General features: G+C 43.8%; 1 protein-coding gene across 1 annotated transcript in view; it reads left to right on the top strand.

Annotated features, from left to right (window-relative positions):
* Nucleotides 1–22,008, top strand: part of LOC112237859 (forkhead box protein N3-like) — a 143,284-nt gene that overhangs the window by 28,076 nt on the left and 93,200 nt on the right. Inside the window, exon 3 of the mRNA XM_042325191.1 lies at nt 14,168–14,304. Coding sequence (XP_042181125.1) covers nt 14,168–14,304 — 137 coding nt within the window. The remainder of the gene's footprint in view (nt 1–14,167; nt 14,305–22,008) is intronic.

Genomic DNA, 22,008 nt, shown 5'->3' with positions numbered 1-22,008 from the left:
TTTTTTCCCCTTAGTCTCATTCAGGAACCTTGTCAGGTTGACTCACTTTCCTCCTCTTCTCTATCTCCCACCCTGACCACCTGCCCTTTCTCTCTGGTTAGGGCCTCACCCACAGCAACAGGCAACATTTCCATGGTGCCTTTGTCCACACCCTTTTTCCTTTTCCTCTTGACACCCTCCTCCTCCCCCCCTAATCTCTTACTCTTCCCCACTATACTCTCCTCATCCACTAGAATAACCTGACTAGATGCAGTATCATCTGCACCACCCTCCATAGCATGACTAGGGCCAGCCTCAGCTACACCACCCTCCATAGCATGACTCGGCCCAGCATCATCTGCACCACCCTCCATAGCATGACTCGGCCCAGCATCATCTGCACCACCCTCCATAGCATGACTAGGGCCAGCCTCAGCTACACCACCCTCCATAGCATGACTCGCAGCTGAGCATGACTCGGCCCAGCATCATCTGCACCACCCTCCATAGCATGTCTAGGCCCAGCCTCAGCTACCCCACCATCTCTAGCCTGACTAGACCCAGCCTCTGCTTCTCCACCATCTCTAGCCTGACTAGACCCAGCCTCCACTACCCTACCATCTCTAGCCTGACTAGACCCAGCCTCTGCTTCTCCACCATCTCTAGCCTGACTAGACCCAGCCTCCACTACCCTACCATCTCTAGCCTGACTAGGCCCAGCCTCATCTACACCACCATCTCTAGACTGACTATGCCCAGCCTCTGCTGTCTGCATCTCCTTACCCCCTGCATTTTGACCTCGATTTCCCCCACTTGCGCTTGTACCCTCACCTTGTCTATGGCCTTTATGTGGGCACGCAAAACTCTTGTGCCCCAAATCCCCACATTCAAAACACCGTAGACTATCTGTGCTGGCAAAACCTGCATAGAGCCCCTCCCCATGCCTCACTTTAAAATGCACATTTAGCTGTTGCTCATTATTGTTCAGAAACATAAACACTTGCCTCCTGAACGAAACAACGTGCTTAACGGCATCTGCCTGAAAACCTGCTGACAGTACACGGAAACCGCTAGCAAACTTACCAAATGACTCAGCTCTTTCCTAATTTGATCATCCGTAATAAACGGAGGCAAATTTGCCACTACAACTCTTGTTGAAGGGGTAGAGAGAGGTGAAATTGACACCAACACATCCCTTACAAATATTCCGCTAGCAATTAACCTACCGACCAAATTAGCCCTTTTCATGAACACAACCACAGCTTTGTTCATTCTAGAAGCAGAATGTATAAACTCAGCTCCTACCTGTTCACCGACCGCGAGCAGAACCTCCTCCACCTTAACTCCGTTCTCAGGAACACACCTGAATCCATGCTGTATCGACAGCGTCTCCTCCGCGCTAGGCTGAGAAGCCATTGCGCACACTACACCTTCCAACCCCTTGGAAAGTTACTCTGTCCTCTTCCACCCTAACTTTGGGAAAAAACTTGGATACCGCTAAAAACAAATATTGCATTAACCCTCCACCATAGAAAATAACATGTAAAGAAAAGAAACAAGAAAGTTAGACTCAAACTCCAAAAACTCCCAGCATGCACAGAGAGACAGACAGACAGAGACAGAGAGAGAGAGACAGACACAGAGACAGAGACAGAGAGAGAGAGAGAGACAGAGAGAGAGACAGAGAGAGAGACAGAGAGAGAGACAGAGAGAGAGAGAGAGAGAGAGACAGAGAGAGAGACAGAGAGAGAGAGAGAGAGAGAGAGAGAGAGAGAGAGAGAGAGAGAGAGAGAGAGAGAGAGAGAGAGAGAGAGAGAGAGAAAAAAAAGTAAAAAGTAACCCACGGTAAGCACCATTCTTTGTGTTCTCTTGATCATCGGATGAATGCGCTGTCAGAAAGAGAGAGAGATGGGGGTGGAAGGGAGCCAAGTAGTTGCATTCATCCAACCAGGGAGGGAGGAGAAGAGTGCCATTCTGACAGTTGAATTAGAGATGGGGAGATGTGTTTAGGGGAGATCTCAGTGATATTTCCACTGTTGATCCTGGCAGCAGGGGCCCAAAGGGAACACCTCAAAGTGTTGTCTGGGCATGTGGGAGTGAATCTCAATGTTTTACACTGTCTTCATTCTGAGTTGATTTATTTTTCAACTGTAAAGACATTTGAATTGACCCCACGGTAAAGTTTTTCAGTGGCTACATCTGTGTGACAAATTTTGAATGTTTTCTTTTAGAGAATTACTTTCCCATTGTTCCTCAACTGTAGTGTATGATACACTATTTTCAAGCTCAGATTCTCTACTTTTATCCAATGTAAAGAAACACATTTTCTAATTTTGCAACATAAGACCGAATCGAGCCGGTCGGTCACATATGCACTCCTTGAGTGAGAGGGGGCGGGACTAGGTCTATGTGGAAAGTGGCATGGAGAGAGAGAGAGAGTGGAGAGAAATGACTCAAGTAGTAAACTATAAAAATGAACATTACATACAGCTTATCTCATTTAACAAACCAAACATTCAAATACCGTTAAAGGACAAGTTAAAACCCAAACCGGTCCGTGCATCAATACTTGTATTTAGTAGAATAAGGTATCCCACCCAGCACTAGATCATAGAGGACATACAATAGAGAACAAGGACAATCTAGACAAGTCATGCTCCAAGACACCCCCTCTGCCTCGAAACAGGAGGTTATGGGTGTGTATGACATGTGTCTCTGACTACAAGCACACACACACACACATACACACACACACACGCTCAAAAACAGACACACAGACACACACAGACACACATACACACACACACACAGAAACACACACAGACAAACACAGGACTGTGTCACTGTGGTCCCGGCGGCCGTCAGATATCACTGGACCTAAGATCATTGAACCAACTAGAACACAGAGCCCTTTCTGACAGGACACCATACCACCACTGTTATAATGAATCTCCTTGTAGCAAACTGCTGACAATATCGTACAGGGACCGTAAAACACATACTTCAGCAACATCAGCAAGACCAAAGGAGCTGATCGTGGACTAGAGGAAACAGAGGGCCGAGCACGTCCCAATTCACATCGACAAGGCTGTTGTGGAATAGTGTATCGTGGTCCACATACATCAGCACAGTCATGAAGAGGGCACGACAACGCCTCTTATCCCTCAGGAAGCTAAAAAGATTTGGCATGGGCTCTCAGCTCCTCAGAAGTTTTCCAGCTGCACCATTGAGAGCATTTTCAGTGGCTGCATCACCACTTGTTTTAAATAAACAGTTTAGAGCTACAGTTGAAGTCAGAAGTTTAAATAGACATACACTTGGAGTCATTAAAACTCGTTGTTCAACCACTCCACAAATATCTTGTTAACAAACTATAGTTTTGGCAAGTACCAAATACTAATTGAGTGTATGTAAAACTTCTGACCCACTGGGAATGTGATGAAAGAAATAAAAGCTGAAATAAATCATTCTCTCTACTATTATTCTGACATTTCACATTCTTAAAATAAAGTGGTGATCCTAACTGACCTAAAAAAGGGAATTTTTACTAGGATTATATGTCAGGAATTGTGAAAAACTCTATTTGGCTAAGGTGTATGTAAACTTCAGACTTCAACTACGCTGCTCAAAAAAAGAAAGGGAACACTAAATAACACAGATCTGATCTGAATGAATGAAATATTATTTTCAAATACTTTTTTCTTTACATAGTTGAATGTGCTGACAACAAAATCACACAAAAATTATCAATGGAAATCAAATTTATCAACCCATGGAGGTCTGGATTTGGAGTCACATTCAAAATCAAAGTGGAAAACCACACTACAGGCTGATCCAACTTTGATGTAATGTCCTTAAAACAAGTCAAAATGAGGCTCAGTAGTGTGTGTGGCTTCCACTTGCCTGTATGACCTCCCTACAATGCCTGGGCATGCTCCTGATGAGGTGGCGGATGGTCTCCTGAGGGATCTCCTCCCAGACCTGGACTAAAGCATCCGCCAACTCCTGGAAAGTCTGTGGTGCAACGTGGCGTTGGTGGATGGAGCGAGACATGATGTCCCAGATGCGCTCAATTGGATTCAGGTCTGGGGAATGGGCGGGCCAGTCCATAGCATCAATGCCTTCCTCTTGCAGGAACTGCTGACACACTCCAGCCACATGAGGTCTAGCATTATCTTGCATTAGGAGGAACCCAGGGCCAACCGCACCAGCATATGGTCTCACAAGGGATCTGAGGATCTCATCTCGGTACCTAATGGCAGTCAGGCTACCTCTGGCGAGCACATGGAGGACTGTGTGGCCCCCCAAAGAAATGCCACCCCACACAATGACTGACCCACCGCCAAACCGGTCATGCTGGAGGATGTTGCAGGCAGCAGAACGTTCTCCACGGCGTCTCCAGACTCAGTCGCGTCTGTCACATGTGCTCAGTGTGAACCTGCTTTCATCTGTGAAGAGCACAGGGTGCCAGTGGCGAATTTGCCAATCTTGGTGTTCTCTGACAAATGCCGAACGTCCTGCACGGTGATAGGTCTGTTTCTGACCGTTTGAGCAGACACATGCACATTTGTGGCCTGCTGGAGGTCATTTTGCAGGACTCTGGCAGTGCTCCTCCTGCTCCTACTTGCACAAAAAGCGGTCCTGCTGCTGGGTTGTTGCCCTCCTACGGCCTCCTCCACGTCTCCTGATGTACTGGCCTGTCTCCTGGTAGCACCTCCATGCTCTGGACACTACGCTGACAGACACAGCAAACCTTCTTGCCACAGCTCGCATTGATGTGCCATCCTGGATGAGCTGCACTACCTGAGCCACGTGTGTGGGTTGTAGACTCCGTTTCATGCTACCACTAGAGTGAAAGCACCGCCAACATTCAAAAGTAACCAAAACATCAGCCAGGAAGCATAGGAACTGAGAAGTGGTCTGTGGTCACCACCTGCAGAACCACTCCTTTATTGGGGGTGTCTTGCTAATTGCCTATCATTTCCACCTGTTGTCTATTCCATTTGCACTACAGCATGTGACATTTATTGTCAATCAGTGTTGCTTCCTAAGTGGACAGTTTGATTTCACAGAAGTGTGATTGACTTGGAGTTACATTATGTTGTTTAAGTGTTCCCTTTATTTTTTTGAGCAGTGTATATATATTGGACCCTCCCGCAAGGTTCGAACAAGCCCCCTATGGGGCAAAGAGATTTTTTATTTGGATAATCTCATTATCTATTACAAGTTTTGTCTTTAGATTGAGAGAAAATGTTGCTGTTTTAGAGCTCAGGGATTCTTGAAAAAACAGGACAATCTCAACAAGTGTTTAAAGGCCTTGATTGTTTAATTCTAACATTAGATTATTCAAATATGTAATACAAATCTTCAAACTTCTTTTTGTGCTGTTTTATAGCACTATATAATGCTCCAGGGCTAATTTCGTTAAAAATGACGCGTGTAGATTGCGATCCATGTTTAATGAACAAACGTAACACAAATCTAAATACAAACACTACAAACCAATAAACGTAACGAACTAAACGAAAACCGAAACAGCCTATACTTGTGTAAACTAACAAAAACAGGAACAAGGACACTAAGGACAATCACCCACGACAAACTCAAAGAATATGGCTGCCTAAATATGGTTCCTAATCAGAGACAACGATAAACACCTGCCTCTGATTGAGAACCACTTCAGACAGCCATAGACTTAACTAGAACATCCCACTAGCTACAATCCCAATATATATACACCATATACAAAAACCCATGCCACACCCTGGCCTGACCAAATAAATAAAGATAAACACAAAATACTTTGACCAGGGCGTTACAGAACCCCCCCCCCCCTAAGGTGTGGACTCCCGAACGCACCTCAAAACAATAGGGAGGGTCCGGGTGGGCGTCTGTCCATGGTGGCGGCTCCGGCGCGGCAGCTAACTCTGTTAACAGTCCTGCGGGTATCTTAGCTTTGGCTTCCTTCACAGGACACTTTGCAGATGGCGTATCTTCTAACTGGACTACACTTACAGTTGTAGCAGGCTGTGGGGCATTAAACCGCTTTTTGTTTCGTCTTTCTATCTCATTAGCACAAGCGATGTTAAGCTTCTCTAGCAAAACCTCATCTGATGTTTTGCTCTCTAGCAGGAGAGGCTGCATGTCTATCCTGATACTGTCACTCTGGAGACCCGTAAGGACTGTGTGAAAACACATGCTCTGGACTAGAGCAGGGTCATACTTAAGCCCTGATTCTGACTCCTGGGATGCAAACAGTACTTTTTGCCTCAAATCTAAAACGCGCATCAGGAAGCTTTGAGGGGTCTCCTTGCTATGCTGTGCTTCTGAAGCTAGCTGTTTGTAAAGCTCTGTTGCACTCTTCTCTTGGAAGTGGGAATGCAGGATACATCTAAGTGTGGGAAGAGTTAGCTGGGGTTTACCTTCCAAGTAGCTGCTTAGCTGTGAGCCTGGAGAAATAGCCCTGACTACTGCGTCTACTATTTCTACCTCAGGATAGCCTCTGTTAAGTCCATTTTCAATCTGATGGGCAAGGCTGGAAAAAATCAGTTTTTCTTTCTGGCCCGGTTCACCTATCTGACCAGAAATGTTAAACTCTTTGCGCCAGTATGAGCTGGGCTGTGCATTGGGTGAGAGCGGCACGCTCCCTGAAGATTGGCATGTTGTTGGGGCTGACGCAGAGAATCACTTGCTTTGGCTGCAATAATCTGCTCAGTTCCCACCCCTTGTTGTGGAGTTACAGTTCTCAGTTCCTCTATTCTGTGATGTGTTCCGGCTGGTTCAATATCATGGTCAATTTTCCCTGTTTTGTTATCTATGCCACTGATCATCTCTGTCATTTCGTCTCTAAGTAGCAACAATTCCGACATGCCGCCATCTTCTAACTCTGCGACTTCCTCTCTTTCAAGGAACATCATAATGCGAGTCATTAATGCTATGCGGGATTTGTCTTTAACATCTCTTCTCTGTTCGCCTGATATTTCAAGGAAATCACATATCTCTAGTAATTTGTCTTTAGTCAGGGTGTGCAATTCTCCTACTACCTCTTCCTGTAGTTCTTCCAAGGCGCTTGTCATGTTGACAGAACAGGAGGAACTTTTACTGTGCAGGAGTTGACTCTGAATTAGATGGTCCTTACTGTCTCTGATGGTCGATCAATGGCCTCAGTTGACACGTACTTAACCACTAACTTCCAACTTCCCTCGAACAGCAACACTTTCCTCACTGCAGCCTGCCTGAGTTGTTATGTGGAGATTTAGCTGGCTCGGAATTCAGCGACCAGGGTGTGGAAACTGGACATCTGAGCAGCAATCTCAGCGGTGCTATTCCTCCAAACATGTTACACCCCTGAAAACAGGGGAGAAATAATCACGAGAGTGACACGGTGTTGTATTCTCAAGTCAACGTTTAGTTCAATCATTTCACAAAAGTAACACATTACAAAACAACAGAAAAACCATTATACAAATAACACAGCAAAATATCTTATTAACAACGTACATGTTCATTCACAATCGACATAAAATGGCAGCTACTCTCAGTACGATGCTATTCTTCACTTCAACCGAGCAGGGCTAATATTACTCTCTTCAAACTTAACTCTAACTTCCTCAAGACGTTACTAAGACACACCTTAAACACTCTTGACATGTTAGTGAGTTATAACATTTAAATTACTATTTTTATCATCAATAAAGTACCTGAAATCAAATCAAATCAAATGTATTTATATAGCCCTTCGTACATCAGCTGATATCTCAAAGTGCTGTACAGAAACCCAGCCTAAAACCCCAAACAGCAAGCAATGCAGGTGTAGAAGCACGGTGGCTAGGAAAAACTCCCTAGAAAGGCCAAAACCTAGGAAGAAACCTAGAGAGGAACCAGGCTATGTGGGGTGGCCAGTCCTCTTCTGGCTGTGCCGGGTGGAGATTATAACAGAACATGGCCAAGATGTTCAAATGTTCATAAATGACCAGCATGGTCGTATAATAATAAGGCAGAACAGTTGAAACTGGAGCAGCAGCACGGCCAGGTGGACTGGGGACAGCAAGGAGTCATCATGTCAGGTAGTCCTGGGGCATGGTCCTAGGGCTCAGGTCCTCTGAGAGAGAGAGAGAGAAAGAGAGAATTAGAGAACGCACACTTAGATTCACACAGGACACCGAATAGGACAGGAGAGGTACTCCAGATATAACAAACTGACCCTAGCCCCCCGACACATTAACTACTGCAGCATAAATACTGGAGGCTGAGACAGGAGGGGTCAGGAGACACTGTGGCCCCATCCGAGGACACCCCCAGACAGGGCCAAACAGGAAGGTTATAACCCCACCCACTTTGCCAAAGCACAGCCCCCACACCACTAGAGGGATGAAAACAGGGGAGAAATAATCACGAGAGTGATACAGTGTTGTATTCTCAATTCAATGTTTAGTTCAATGAGAAAAGACAGCGATTTTCCCCAGGAATATGGGTGGAGACCAGAGCAATCGATCTCCGGCTCATAGATTAAGAGCATTTCGTAGATGACAGATGAACACTTTTAGGCACCACAAAATAAAGTAATCAATATAACGTTTACACATTACTCTCACAATTCGTACCCTTTGACAGATTTGAACTTTAACACAATTATATGAATGTTATCAATCTCTATCAACTAATACTGAATGCATCTTTTTAACCTTAGATGTTTTAAGATCCTCACATACTATGAACTTACTAATACTTTTTAATGTATAACAGGCTATGAATATTTCCTTTAACCTGTTACACGAGCATGTCCAAATTCACATCGACAAGGCTGTTGTGGAATAGTGTATCGTGGTCCACATACATCAGCACAGTCGTGAAGAGGGCACGACAACGCCTCTTATCCCTCAGGAAGCTAAAAAGATTTGGCATGGGCTCTCAGCTCCTCAGAAGTTTTCCAGCTGCACCATTGAGAGCATTTTCAGTGGCTGCATTACCACTTGTTTTAAATAAACAGTTTAGAGCTACAGTTGAAGTCAGAAGTTTAAATAGACATACACTTGGAGTCATTAAAACTCGTTGTTCAACCACTCCACAAATATCTTGTTAACAAACTATAGTTTTGGCAAGTACCAAATACTAATTGAGTGTATGTAAAACTTCTGACCCACTGGGAATGTGATGAAAGAAATAAAAGCTGAAATAAATCATTCTCTCTACTATTATTCTGACATTTCACATTCTTAAAATAAAGTGGTGATCCTAACTGACCTAAAAAAGGGAATTTTTACTAGGATTATATGTCAAGAATTGTGAAAAACTCTATTTGGCTAAGGTGTATGTAAACTTCAGACTTCAACTACGCTGCTCAAAAAAAGAAAGGGAACACTAAAATAACACAGATCTGATCTGAATGAATGAAATATTATTTTCAAATACTTTTTTCTTTACATAGTTGAATGTGCTGACAACAAAATCACACAAAAATTATCAATGGAAATCAAATTTATCAACCCATGGAGGTCTGGATTTGGAGTCACATTCAAAATCAAAGTGGAAAACCACACTACAGGCTGATCCAACTTTGATGTAATGTCCTTAAAACAAGTCAAAATGAGGCTCAGTAGTGTGTGTGGCTTCCACTTGCCTGTATGACCTCCCTACAATGCCTGGGCATGCTCCTGATGAGGTGGCGAATGGTCTCTTGAGGGATCTCCTCCCAGACCTGGACTAAAGCATCCGCCAACTCCTGGACAGTCTGTGGTGCAACGTGGCGTTGGTGGATGGAGCGAGACATGATGTCCCAGATGCGCTCAATTGGATTCAGGTCTGGGGAATGGGCGGGCCAGTCCATAGCATCAATGCCTTCCTCTTGCAGGAACTGCTGACACACTCCAGCCACATGAGGTCTAGCATTATCTTGCATTAGGAGGAACCCAGGGCCAACCGCACCAGCATATGGTCTCACAAGGGATCTGAGGATCTCATCTCGGTACCTAATGGCAGTCAGGCTACCTCTGGCGAGCACATGGAGGACTGTGTGGCCCCCCAAAGAAATGCCACCCCACACAATGACTGACCCACCGCCAAACCGGTCATACTGGAGGATGTTGCAAGCAGCAGAACGTTCTCCACGGCGTCTCCAGACTCTGTCACGTCTGTCACATGTGCTCAGTGTGAACCTGCTTTCATCTGTGAAGAGCACAGGGTGCCAGTGGCGAATTTGCCAATCTTGGTGTTCTCTGACAAATGCCGAACGTCCTGCACGGTGTTGGGTCTGTTTCTGACCGTTTGAGCAGACACATGCACATTTGTGGCCTGCTGGAGGTCATTTTGCAGGACTCTGGCAGTGCTCCTCCTGCTCCTACTTGCACAAAAAGCGGTCCTGCTGCTGGGTTGTTGCCCTCCTACGGCCTCCTCCACGTCTCCTGATGTACTAGCCTGTCTCCTGGTAGCACCTCCATGCTCTGGACACTACGCTGACAGACACAGCAAACCTTCTTGCCACAGCTCGCATTGATGTGCCATCCTGGATGAGCTGCACTACCTGAGCCACGTGTGTGGGTTGTAGACTCCGTTTCATGCTACCACTAGAGTGAAAGCACCACCAACATTCAAAAGTAACCAAAACATCAGCCAGGAAGCATAGGAACTGAGAAGTGGTCTGTGGTCACCACCTGCAGAACCACTCCTTTATTGGGGGTGTCTTGCTAATTGCCTATCATTTCCACCTGTTGTCTATTCCATTTGCACTACAGCATGTGACATTTATTGTCAATCAGTGTTGCTTCCTAAGTGGACAGTTTGATTTCACAGAAGTGTGATTGACTTGGAGTTACATTATGTTGTTTAAGTGTTCCCTTTATTTTTTTGAGCAGTGTATATATATATTGGACCCTCCTGCAAGGTTTGAACAAGCCCCCCATGGGGCAAAGAGATTTTTTATTTGGATAATCTCATTATCTATTACAAGTTTTGTCTTTAGATTGAGAGAAAATGTTGCTGTTTTAGAGCTCAGGGATTCTTGAAAAAACAGGACAATCTCAACAAGTGTTTAAAGGCCTTGATTGTTTAATTCTAACATTAGATTATTCAAATATGTAATACAAATCTTCAAACTTCTTTTTGTGCTGTTTTATAGCACTATATAATGCTCCAGGGCTAATTTCGTAAGCATTTTGGCATGTTTTTATAGATTTTGAACATAAAACAACATTTAAAACAAACATCCTTTAGATCTATCACAGTAAATACTTCAGTTGTTTAAGCATATGTTGCAGGACAGTGTTTACAATACATATGTTGCAGGACAGTGTTTACAATACATATGTTGCAGAACAGTGTTTACAATACATATGTTGCAGAACAGTGTTTACAATACATATGTTGCAGAACAGTGTTTACAATACATATGTTGCAGGACAGTGTTTACAATACATATGTTGCAGGACAGTGTTTATAATACATATGTTGCAGGACAGTGTTTACAATACATATGTTGCAGAACAGTGTTTACAATACACATGTTGCAGGACAGTGTTTACAATACATATGTTGCAGGACAGTGTTTACAATACATATGTTGCAGGACAGTGTTTACAATACATATGTTGCAGGACAGTGTTTACAATACATATGTTGCAGAACAGTGTTTACAATACATATGTTGCAGGACAGTGTTTACAATACATATGTTGCAGGACAGTGTTTATAATACATATGTTGCAGGACAGTGTTTACAATACATATGTTGCAGAACAGTGTTTACAATACATATGTTGCAGGACAGTGTTTACAATACATATGTTGCAGGACAGTGTTTACAATACATATGTTGCAGGACAGTGTTTACAATACATATGTTGCAGAACAGTGTTTACAATACATATGTTGCAGGACAGTGTTTACAATACATATGTTGCAGGACAGTGTTTACAATACATATGTTGCAGGACAGTGTTTACAATACATATGTTGCAGAACAGTGTTTACAATACATATGTTGCAGGACAGTGTTTACAATACATATGTTGCAGGACAGTGTTTACAATACATATGTTGCAGGACAGTGTTTACAATACATATGTTGCAGGACAGTGTTTACAATACATATGTTGCAGGACAGTGTTTACAATACATATGTTGCAGGACAGTGTTTACAATACATATGTTGCAGGACAGTGTTTACAATACATATGTTGCAGGACAGTGTTTACAATACATATGTTGCAGAACAGTGTTTACAATACATATGTTGCAGAACAGTGTTTACAATACATATGTTGCAGGACAGTGTTTACAATACATATGTTGCAGAACAGTGTTTACAATACATATGTTGCAGGACAGTGTTTACAATACATATGTTGCAGGACAGTGTTTACAATACATATGTTGCAGGACAGTGTTTACAATACATATGTTGCAGGACAGTGTTTACAATACATATGTTGCAGGACAGTGTTTACAATACATATGTTGCAGGACAGTGTTTACAATACATATGTTGCAGAACAGTGTTTACAATACATATGTTGCAGAACAGTGTTTACAATACATATGTTGCAGAACAGTGTTTACAATACATATGTTGCAGGACAGTGTTTACAATATTTTTTTTCTGAATCAGATTGAACATTCTACATGATTGCCAAACGTCACATCTGGAGGAATCCAGGCACTGCTCATCACCTGGCCAATAACATTCCTACAGTGAAGCATGGTGGTGGCAGCATCATGCTGTGGGCATGTTTTTCAGCGGCAGGGACTGGGAGAGTAGTCAGGATCAAGGGAAAGATGAACAGAGAAAAATACAGAGAGATCCTTGATGAAAACCTGTTCCAGAGTGCTCAGGACCTCAGACTGGGACGAAGGTTCACCTTGAGTGGCCCAGCCAGAGCCCTGACTTGAACATGATTGAACATCTCTGGAGAGACCTGAAAATAGCTGTGCATCGATGCTCCCCATGCAACCTGACAGAGCTTGATACGATCTGCAGAGAAGAATGGAAGAAACTCCACAAATACAGATGTGCTAAGCTTGTAGCGTCATACCCAAGAAGACTCAAGGTTGTAATCGCTGCCAAAGGTGCTTCAACAAAGTACTGAGTAAAGGGTCTGAATACTTATGTAAATAAGGTATTTCTGTTTTTTATTTGTAATAAATTTGCTAAACATTTCTAAAAACCTGTTTTTACTTTGTCATTATGTATAGATTGATGAAGATTTTTTTCTAATTTAATCAATTTTAGAATAAGGCTGTAACGTAACAAAATGTGGAACAAGTCAAGGGGTCAGAATACTTTCTGAATGCACTGTACATGACATATTAACTCAGAGCTTTAAAATCCAAAGCAATTCTTACCTCGGTCAGTCACATTGCATGTTGCAGTGGCAAGCTAAAGATGCTAGCTAGTTATCTAGCTGTGTTGGTTAGCTCGGTGAAAACACTTGCTTGCAGGCAGTTGAAGAAAATATCTTCTTCCTCTGTCACCCATCTGATGAAAAACATATTTTATATCAATGTTATGATTATATAATTTAAAAAAAATGCCATTATCCATTTGGAAGATGTTTGGCACTGAGAGCTGATCTTCTTCATCTGAACAACGTTCAAAATTGCAAGGGCTGCTGCGTCAGTTGGAGGTGGGCTGGGGTGCGAGGCTCATGGAACATTTCAAAATTGTGATTGACAGCTCAGGAAAAATATGTTCTCGGTTCATATGTCTCTTTTTGAAATAAACATAGCTAATCTTATTTGTTTCATAAGTAGCAGGCATCCTTAATAGCAGCCTCATTTTTCATGCTAAACCCCACTTTGGGGACCTAATACCAAGAGGTCAATAGACTCAACATTACAATTCAGCATGACACATGCGGTGCAAAAATATATGTAATTGACATATGTTTTGAAATATATTTACATACAAATTCTCTGGGGTGCTCATGTTATATATTTCATAAATATGTAAATATATTTTTTGATTTCCCCAAAATGTATTTACATATATTATAGTGCATGCGTTTTCTGTATAGGGGGGGGGGGAGAAAAGGGTGTGTGGTCTCCGTTAAGTGTCTGTGGGACTGTCTCTCTGTGTTCTCTTCTACTGTTCAATAATATGCAAGTAACTGACCTCACAATAGCCAATGGCGAGTCTTGTTATTGTGAATCTGTAAAAACAACTGTTGACATTATTGCTCTCTCTCTCTCTCTACAGAGCATTGGGAAGGGGTCCTTATGGTGTATAGATCCTGAGTACAGGCAGAATTTGATTCAGGCTTTGAAAAAGACACCTTACCACCCTCACGCCCAGGTCTTCTCAACGCCACCCACCTCTCCTCGGGCATATCAGAGGTAAGACACACACACACACTTATGCACTCACGCACGCACACACACACACACACACACACGCACATGTGCGTACTCACACACACCAGGGTTTCAGTTAGGAAACTGTGGAAGCTGACATTTGACCAGCAGCAAATGAATTTACATTTGAGAAATGTATCGGACCTGTTAGCATGTGGTGCGTTACCTGATCAGGGCGTCTACCCACAATGCTCAGAATGGCAGAAACCCCATTTCGATCATTGTAATTCATATTAACAGAACATACAAGTCGAGGATGCAATGATGTACTGTCCTTTAAAAAAAAAAAAAACTAATTCTGATGCACACTATGAAGATGTTAGAATGCCTGTCCACATTAATTTTTCCTCCAACAAGATGAGTAACTAACAACAGTATTACTAGCCTATATCAATCTACTGTCCCCCATAGTAGAAAGGTTGACCTATTCTATCGGTCAGCTTGTCGAGAAAGAAATAACCCAAACAGACTCTGGGACAGTTGTGGGACGATAGAGCCCATATTCATACAACCAGTAGACATAAGAGACATAAAAACATGTTCAAAAGCTATGAATCTGATGCAACACATCAGAACGTTTAGCTTCTAATGTTGATAAACTATTATTTCTTCACATAACGCAGTGATGCAGACAAGGCAGGAGCTACGAGTGAATGTTCATGTTGGCTACCTGAGTGAATGTTCATGTTGGCTACCTGAGTGAATGTTCATGTTGGCTACCTGAGTGAATGTTCATGTTGGCTACCTGAGTGAATGTTCATGTTGGCTACCTGAGTGAATGTTCATGTTGGCTACCTGAGTGAATGTTCATGTTGGCTACCTGAGTGAATGTTCATGTTGGCTACCTGAGTGAATGTTCATGTTGGCTACCTGAGTGAATGTTCATGTTGGCTACCTGAGTGAATGTTCATTCCACAATGGATCTCACAGGAAAACACCGATGGCAAAAGCACACAGCACATGTGACAGCGATCTAATTAATATGCAACAACAAGCATGGGTTGTTAATATGACTAGGATGGGGGTTGTTAATATGACTAGGATGGGTTGTTAATATGACTAGGATGGGTTGTTAATATGACTAGGATGGGTTGTTAATATGACTAGGATGGGTTGTTAATATGACTAGGATGGGTTGTTAATATGACTAGGATGGGGGTTGTTAATATGACTAGGATGGGGGTTGTTAATATGACTAGGATGGGGGTTGTTAATATGACTAGGATGGGGGTTGTTAATATGACTAGGATGGGGGTTGTTAATATGACTAGGATGGGGGTTGTTAATATGACTAGGATGGGGGTTGTTAATATGACTAGGATGGGGGTTGTTAATATGACTAGGATGGGGGTTGTTAATATGACTAGGATGGGGGTTGTTAATATGACTAGGATGGGGGTTGTTAATATGACTAGGATGGGTTGTTAATATGACTAGGATGGGGGTTGTTAATATGACTAGGATGGGGGTTGTTAATATGACTAGGATGGGTTGTTAATATGACTAGGATGGGGGTTGTTAATATGACTAGGATGGGGTTGTTAATATGACTAGGATGGGGGTTGTTAATATGACTAGGATGGGTTGTTAATATGACTAGGATGGGGGTTGTTAATATGACTAGGATGGGGGTTGTTAATATGACTAGGATGGGTTGTTAATATGACTAGGATGGGGGTTGTTAATATGACTAGGATGGGGGTTGTTAATATGACTAGGATGGGGGTTGTTAATATGACTAGGATGGGGGTTGTTAATATGACTAGGATGGGTTGTTAATATGACTCTCTCTCTCTCTCTCTCTCTCTCTGTCCAGATGGTATGTCTCTGTGGTAGAGGCTGTAATAAAGTGTTTATTTGGCCACTGGGGCTTGGAGCAGAATGCTGCTTTTTATAGCTGCCTTTTACTCAGCACGCTCATACACACACATGCTGACACAAACACACACACACTGATGCACGCACACAAACACGCTGACACAAACACATGCACACGCAAGCATGCACGCTCACCCAAACACGCACAAAATAGTTTTTAAATTCCTTGTGTTTATCGTGTGTGTGTGTTTTCAAGGAGTTAGTACAGCAGGTTTAGAGCATTGACTGAAAGGGAGAAAAATAATAACAGAGAGAGAGATAAAAGGAGAAAGAAGGAAAGCGAGAGGCCCCTCTGTACTGCTACTTCACGTGGGCACAGACAGGGCTAGATTCCTCTCTCCCTCTCTCCCTCTCTCTCTCTCACTCTTCCTCTCTCCCTCTCTCTCCGCTCCGTACTGAACAGCTGGTCTGGCTGAGGCTCTCTGCTGAGCATTTGCCCTTCCCGGGTGATTAGAGCCGCCGTTACTACGGCAACAGCGACACCTCCATGGCAACGCATAACCAAGGGAGAGACAGGTGCGGTTGCATCACCGCAGCGATTTGTTACCTGGCAAAAAGGACGGGCCATTAGCACGCGAAATACGCCATTGTCAAGGCAACACGTGGGCTCACCATGGCAACAGCAGATGGCTTGGAGCCTATTCTGGGGTTGTGCTTGTGTATGTGTGTGTCGTTAGCTACCTGCTTTTGTGCGTGTTCATGAGAAGCCATAGAAGCGTGAATTATGGGAGTTGACAAGTGGAGGGCCACTCGCTGGAGGAGATTAATTTTAGATGGAGAGAGAGAGAGGAGGAGGAGAGAGGGAGAGGAGAGGAGAGGAGAGGAGGAGAGGAGAGGAGAGAAACACACTCACTGTCTATCTAGATATCAAAATAAGCACTTCACGAGAGTGAGTTTCTCCTCTCTCTCTCCCTCCCTCCCCCACTCTCTCTCTTTTTGTATATTTCTCTCTCCCTCCTCCACATTCCCCTGTCTCTCTCTCTCTGAAATTCCTTCCTCTGATTGTCTATAAGAAATAATAATGGGGCGTCCTCGTAGTTTGCCGGATCAGAAATGAAACTTGAGAAATGGAGTGTTGCAGGAGTCCCTAGCACCAGCAGGCCCTTAGATTAGCTAGTGCCCGTAGGGTGTGGGGCAGCGAGGGAAAAGGAGATTATGGGAATCAAGTGAAAGGGCCTGTTGCCTTCATCGAGTGGAGTAGAGTGGAGTGGAACGATTACAGTCAAGATGGGAACACAATCTGATTTGGTATAAGTCTGTGTGGGTGTGTGTGTGTGGTGTGTGTGTGTGTGGTGTGTGGTGTGTGGTGTGTGGTGTGTGGTGTGGTGTGGTGTGGTGTGGTGTGGTGTGGTGTGGTGTGGTGTGGTGTGGTGTGGTGTGGTGTGGTGTGGTGTGGTGTGGTGTGTGTGTGTGTGTGTGTGTGTGTGTGTGTGTGTGTGTGTGTGTGTGTGTGTGTGTGTGTGTGTGTGTGTGTGTGTGTGTGTGTGTGTGTGTGTGTGTGTGTGTGTGCGTGCGTGTGTGTGTGTGTGTATTGCAGAACCCCAGCTGGTCACACAGAGTAAAAGCTTAAAGAAGAAAGGCTAGGAGAGAGAGGGATGAGGGACAGATATATATATATATATATATGTAGAGAGGGACAGAGAGAGACACAGAAGGAGACAGAGAGAGGGGGAGGTAGCAAGAGATTAGAGGGACAAATTGAGACTTGGGGAGAGAGACTCAGGGAGAGAGACTCAGGGAGAGAAACTCAGGGAGAGAGACTCAGGGAGAGAAACTCAGGGAGAGAGAGAATGTGAGAGAGAAAAGGAGAGAGGGGGGAAAGGAGGGGAAATGAAAGCGTTATAGAGAGATAGGTTTTTGAGAAGAGGGAGAAAGTTTGAGAGGAGGACAGAAACCGAGGGAGGAAGGGAGGGATGGACAGAGGAAGGGAGGAGAGAGAAAGAGGGAAGGAGAGGCTTGTGCCAGAAGCCTGTGTCTTTTTCATAAAAACACAAACAAAGAATGCTGTGCTCGCTGACGTCCCGCGGTGTACACACATGTTAGTGCTCCACTCTGCTCTACGCCATTAAACCCCTCTCCCTCTCTCCTCATCCCAGGCCTAGTACTTACTGACTAGTAACAACTAGCGATGTGGAGTTTGGGAACAGTTTGTTATTTTTGAAGAACTTGACCTGTTAGTACTGGCTGCAATGAGTCCTTAAGCAGGATCAATACATACTCCTCTAGTACCAGAGTCGTGCTCCGACCGTCAACTGTCTGTCACAATGTCTGCAGGAAAATACTTCATTAGGACAGAGAAGACAAATACATATTTAGAACATGGTGCATATTTAGAACATGGTGCATATTTAGAACATGGTGCATATTTAGAACATGGTGCATATTTAGAACATGGTGCATGTTTAGAACATGGTGCATATTTAGAACATGGTGCATATTTAGAACATGGTGCATATTTAGAACTTGGTGCATGTTTAGAACTTGGTGCATGAATGACTGCAATTAATTGATTATTGAATATTATAATGGACACAGCTTTATAGAACCAAAACATACACAGCCTCTGGTCAACAAACTCCAGAACGAATAGTTTGGGGGGGCTGCAGTCTGCGAACAACTGTGCTTATCACCCTCACGGCAGTCAAGCAATGCAAGAGTTCACAATCTAGTCCGGGAGCGACCACAACTAGACCTTGATTCAAATGTATCAAGAAAGAATCGTATTTGTTTGCCAATTCAATCAACACATTTAGATGGTTTCAAACACACGTTTACAAGTCTCATTCAAACAAATGACTGCTCCAATAAGCCCCCTATGGTGAACGACATGTGAACGAGAGGCTCGTAGAATCATGACTCAAGTTTTCAGTTCGTCGTTCACCCCTAAGTGTTCCTGCATGCTCTGGGCAGTAATGACTCAAATGAACGAAATGAGTCGAAAGATTCGTTCTTTTGACTGAACAACTCCAAAAGATCAAAGTCAATAAAAAGAGCTGAACTTCCCATCGTTAAATAGTGATTCAACACCAGAGCAGTGTCCACAACGTCCCATCACTAATAGTGATTCAACTCCAGGGCAGTGTCCACAACGTCCCATCACTAATAGTGATTCAACTCCAGGGCAGTGTCCACAACTTCCCATCACTAATAGTGATTCAACACCAGAGCAGTGTCCACAACTTCCCATCACTGACAACAACACACTCAGTGTGTCAATGCCAGTTTCACTTCTGTTAAATAGTGTGTCTGAAGACTTAGGGCTGGATCCTGAGATGCACAAATGTACACACACACACACACACACACCCACAAACACACCTGCACGTCTTAGACGGGCTTCAAAGGCTCCTGAACAGAAAACAGGTGTAGGGTCACTTCCATCAAAACACTAACAGCTGTTTCCATGTTAGTGTGAAGCTTCTGGTTCAACACTGTATTCAGTCACGTTATCCCTTTAAACCTAGATCTTTAGCCAGGATACTGAGTTAGTAAAGCTCCGACTGGGTTTGCAGTTCAGTTCCACAGCTGAAGTACAGTTAGAGAAGAAGTTATTAACATCTGACCAACCATACAACCAAACTCCTTCTTAAAGGTGAAGCCTAAGATATGGTCAACCCAGGGTTTATTTCTGTCTGTGTACAGAAAACAGAAAACCTCAAAATTAACAACATATTGGTTCGCCGATTACAGACCACAGATACTAGCTATTTCGGTGTATGTTGTTCATGCTGCAGATTTTATATTGCGAGGGAGGAAAAAGAGAACCAAGTGAAGAGAGCTGTCTGTGTTTGAGCTGTCTGTGTTTGAGCTGTCTGTGTTTGAGCTGTCTGTGTTTGAGCTGTCTGTGTTTGAGCTGTCTGTGTTTGAGCTGTCTGTGTTTGAGCTGTCCGTGTTTGAGCTGTCCGTGTTTGAGCTGTCCGTGTTTGAGCTGTCTGTGTTTGAGCTGTCTGTGTTTGAGCTGTCTGTATTTTAGCTGTCTGTATTTTAGCTGTCTGTGTTTGAGCTGTCTGTATTTTAGCTGTCTGTATTTTAGCTGTCTGTATTTTAGCTGTCTGTATTTGAGCTGTCTGTGTTTGAGCTGTCTGTGTTTGAGCTGTCTGTGTTTGAGCTGTCTGTGTTTGAGCTGTCTGTGTTTGAATTTGTCCATCCATACAGCTGATGTGAACAAGACGCTGCGCTCCACTGACACCAGGCATGCTCATACCTGGGCGGTAACCCGACACCACTAGGGACAGGACAGGACGGGGGGGTATTAAAGGAGAGTTCCCTCCCCCCTTGTTTTGGAGGTCAAATGTTTATGTAGAAGGACTGAAAATCTTAGTTTAGGTGACTTTCTAAAAGGGCATACTAGTCCAAAAAAAAATGATGCTGATACCATCTAAAATATGATTCCCACCTACAGAATTGAGCCCAATAACATATTGGTCAAATTATGTTAACATATTGGTCCATTTATATAGCCTATATTATCAGGTGTGCTATTAGCAATAAGCATTATCACCTGTAGCCCAACTGATCAAATCAATTCATATTTATATAGCCCTTCTTACATCAGCTGATATCTCAAAGTGCTGTACAGAAACCCAGCCTAAAACCCCAAACAGCAAGCAATGCAGGTGTAGAAGCACGGTGGCTAGGAAAAACTCCCTAGAAAGGCCGAAAACTAGGAAGAAACCTAGAGAGGAACCAGGCTATGTGGGGTGGCCAGTCCTCTTCTGGCTGTGTCGAGTGAAGATTATAACAGAACATGGCCAAGATGTTCAAATGTTCATAAATGACCAGCATGGTCAAATAATAATAATCACAGTAGTTGTCGAGGGTGCAACAAGTCGGCACCTCAGGAGTAAATGTCAGTTGGCTTTTCATAGCCGATCATTAAGAGTATCTCGACCGCTCCTGCTGTCTCTAGAGAATTGATAACAGCAGGTCTGGGACAGGTAGCACGTCCGGTGAACAGGTCAGGGTTCCATAGCCGCAGGCAGAACAGTTGAAACTGGAGCAGCAACTAGGCCAGGTGGACTGGGGACAGCAAGGAGTCATCATGCCAGGTAGTCCTGAGGCATGGTCTTAGGGCTCAGGTCCTCCGAGAGAGAGAAAGAGAGAATTAAAGAGAGCATACTTAAATTCACACAGGAAACCGGATAAGACAGAAATTCTCCAGATATAACAGACTGACCCCATCCCCCGGACTCATAAATTACTGCAGCATAAATACTGGACGCTGAGACAGGAGGGGTCAGGAGACAATGTGGCCCCATCCGATGATACCCCCGGACAGGGCCAAACAGGCAGGATATAACCCCATCCACTTTGCCAAAGCACAGCCCCCACACCACTAGAAGGATATCTTCAACCACCAACTTACCATCTTAAGACAAGGCCGAGTACAGCCCACAAAGATCTCCGGCACGGCACAACCCAAGGGGGGAAGCCAACACAGACAGGAAGATCACGTCAGTGACTCAACCCACTCAAGTGACACACCCTCCTAGGGACGGCATGGAAGAGCACAAGTAAGCCAGTGACTCAGCCCCTGCAATAGGGTTAGAGGCAGAGAATCCCAGTGGAGAGAGGGGAACCGGCCAGGCAGAGACAGCAAGGGCGGTTCGTTGCTCCAGAGCCTTTCCATTCACCTTCACACTCCTGGGCCAGACTACATTCAATCACATGACCTACTGAAGAGATGAGTCTTCAGTAAAGACTTAAATTTTGAGACCGAGTCTGCGTCTCTCACATGGGTAGGCAGACCATTCCATAAAAATGGAGCTCTATAGGAGAAAGCCTATTGCTATTTTCTTAGAAATTCTA

This window comes from Oncorhynchus tshawytscha, linkage group LG08 (genome assembly GCF_018296145.1).
Source record: "Oncorhynchus tshawytscha isolate Ot180627B linkage group LG08, Otsh_v2.0, whole genome shotgun sequence".
Classification (NCBI taxonomy): domain Eukaryota; kingdom Metazoa; phylum Chordata; class Actinopteri; order Salmoniformes; family Salmonidae; genus Oncorhynchus; species Oncorhynchus tshawytscha.
This window is presented reverse-complemented; position numbering and strand designations above follow the sequence as displayed.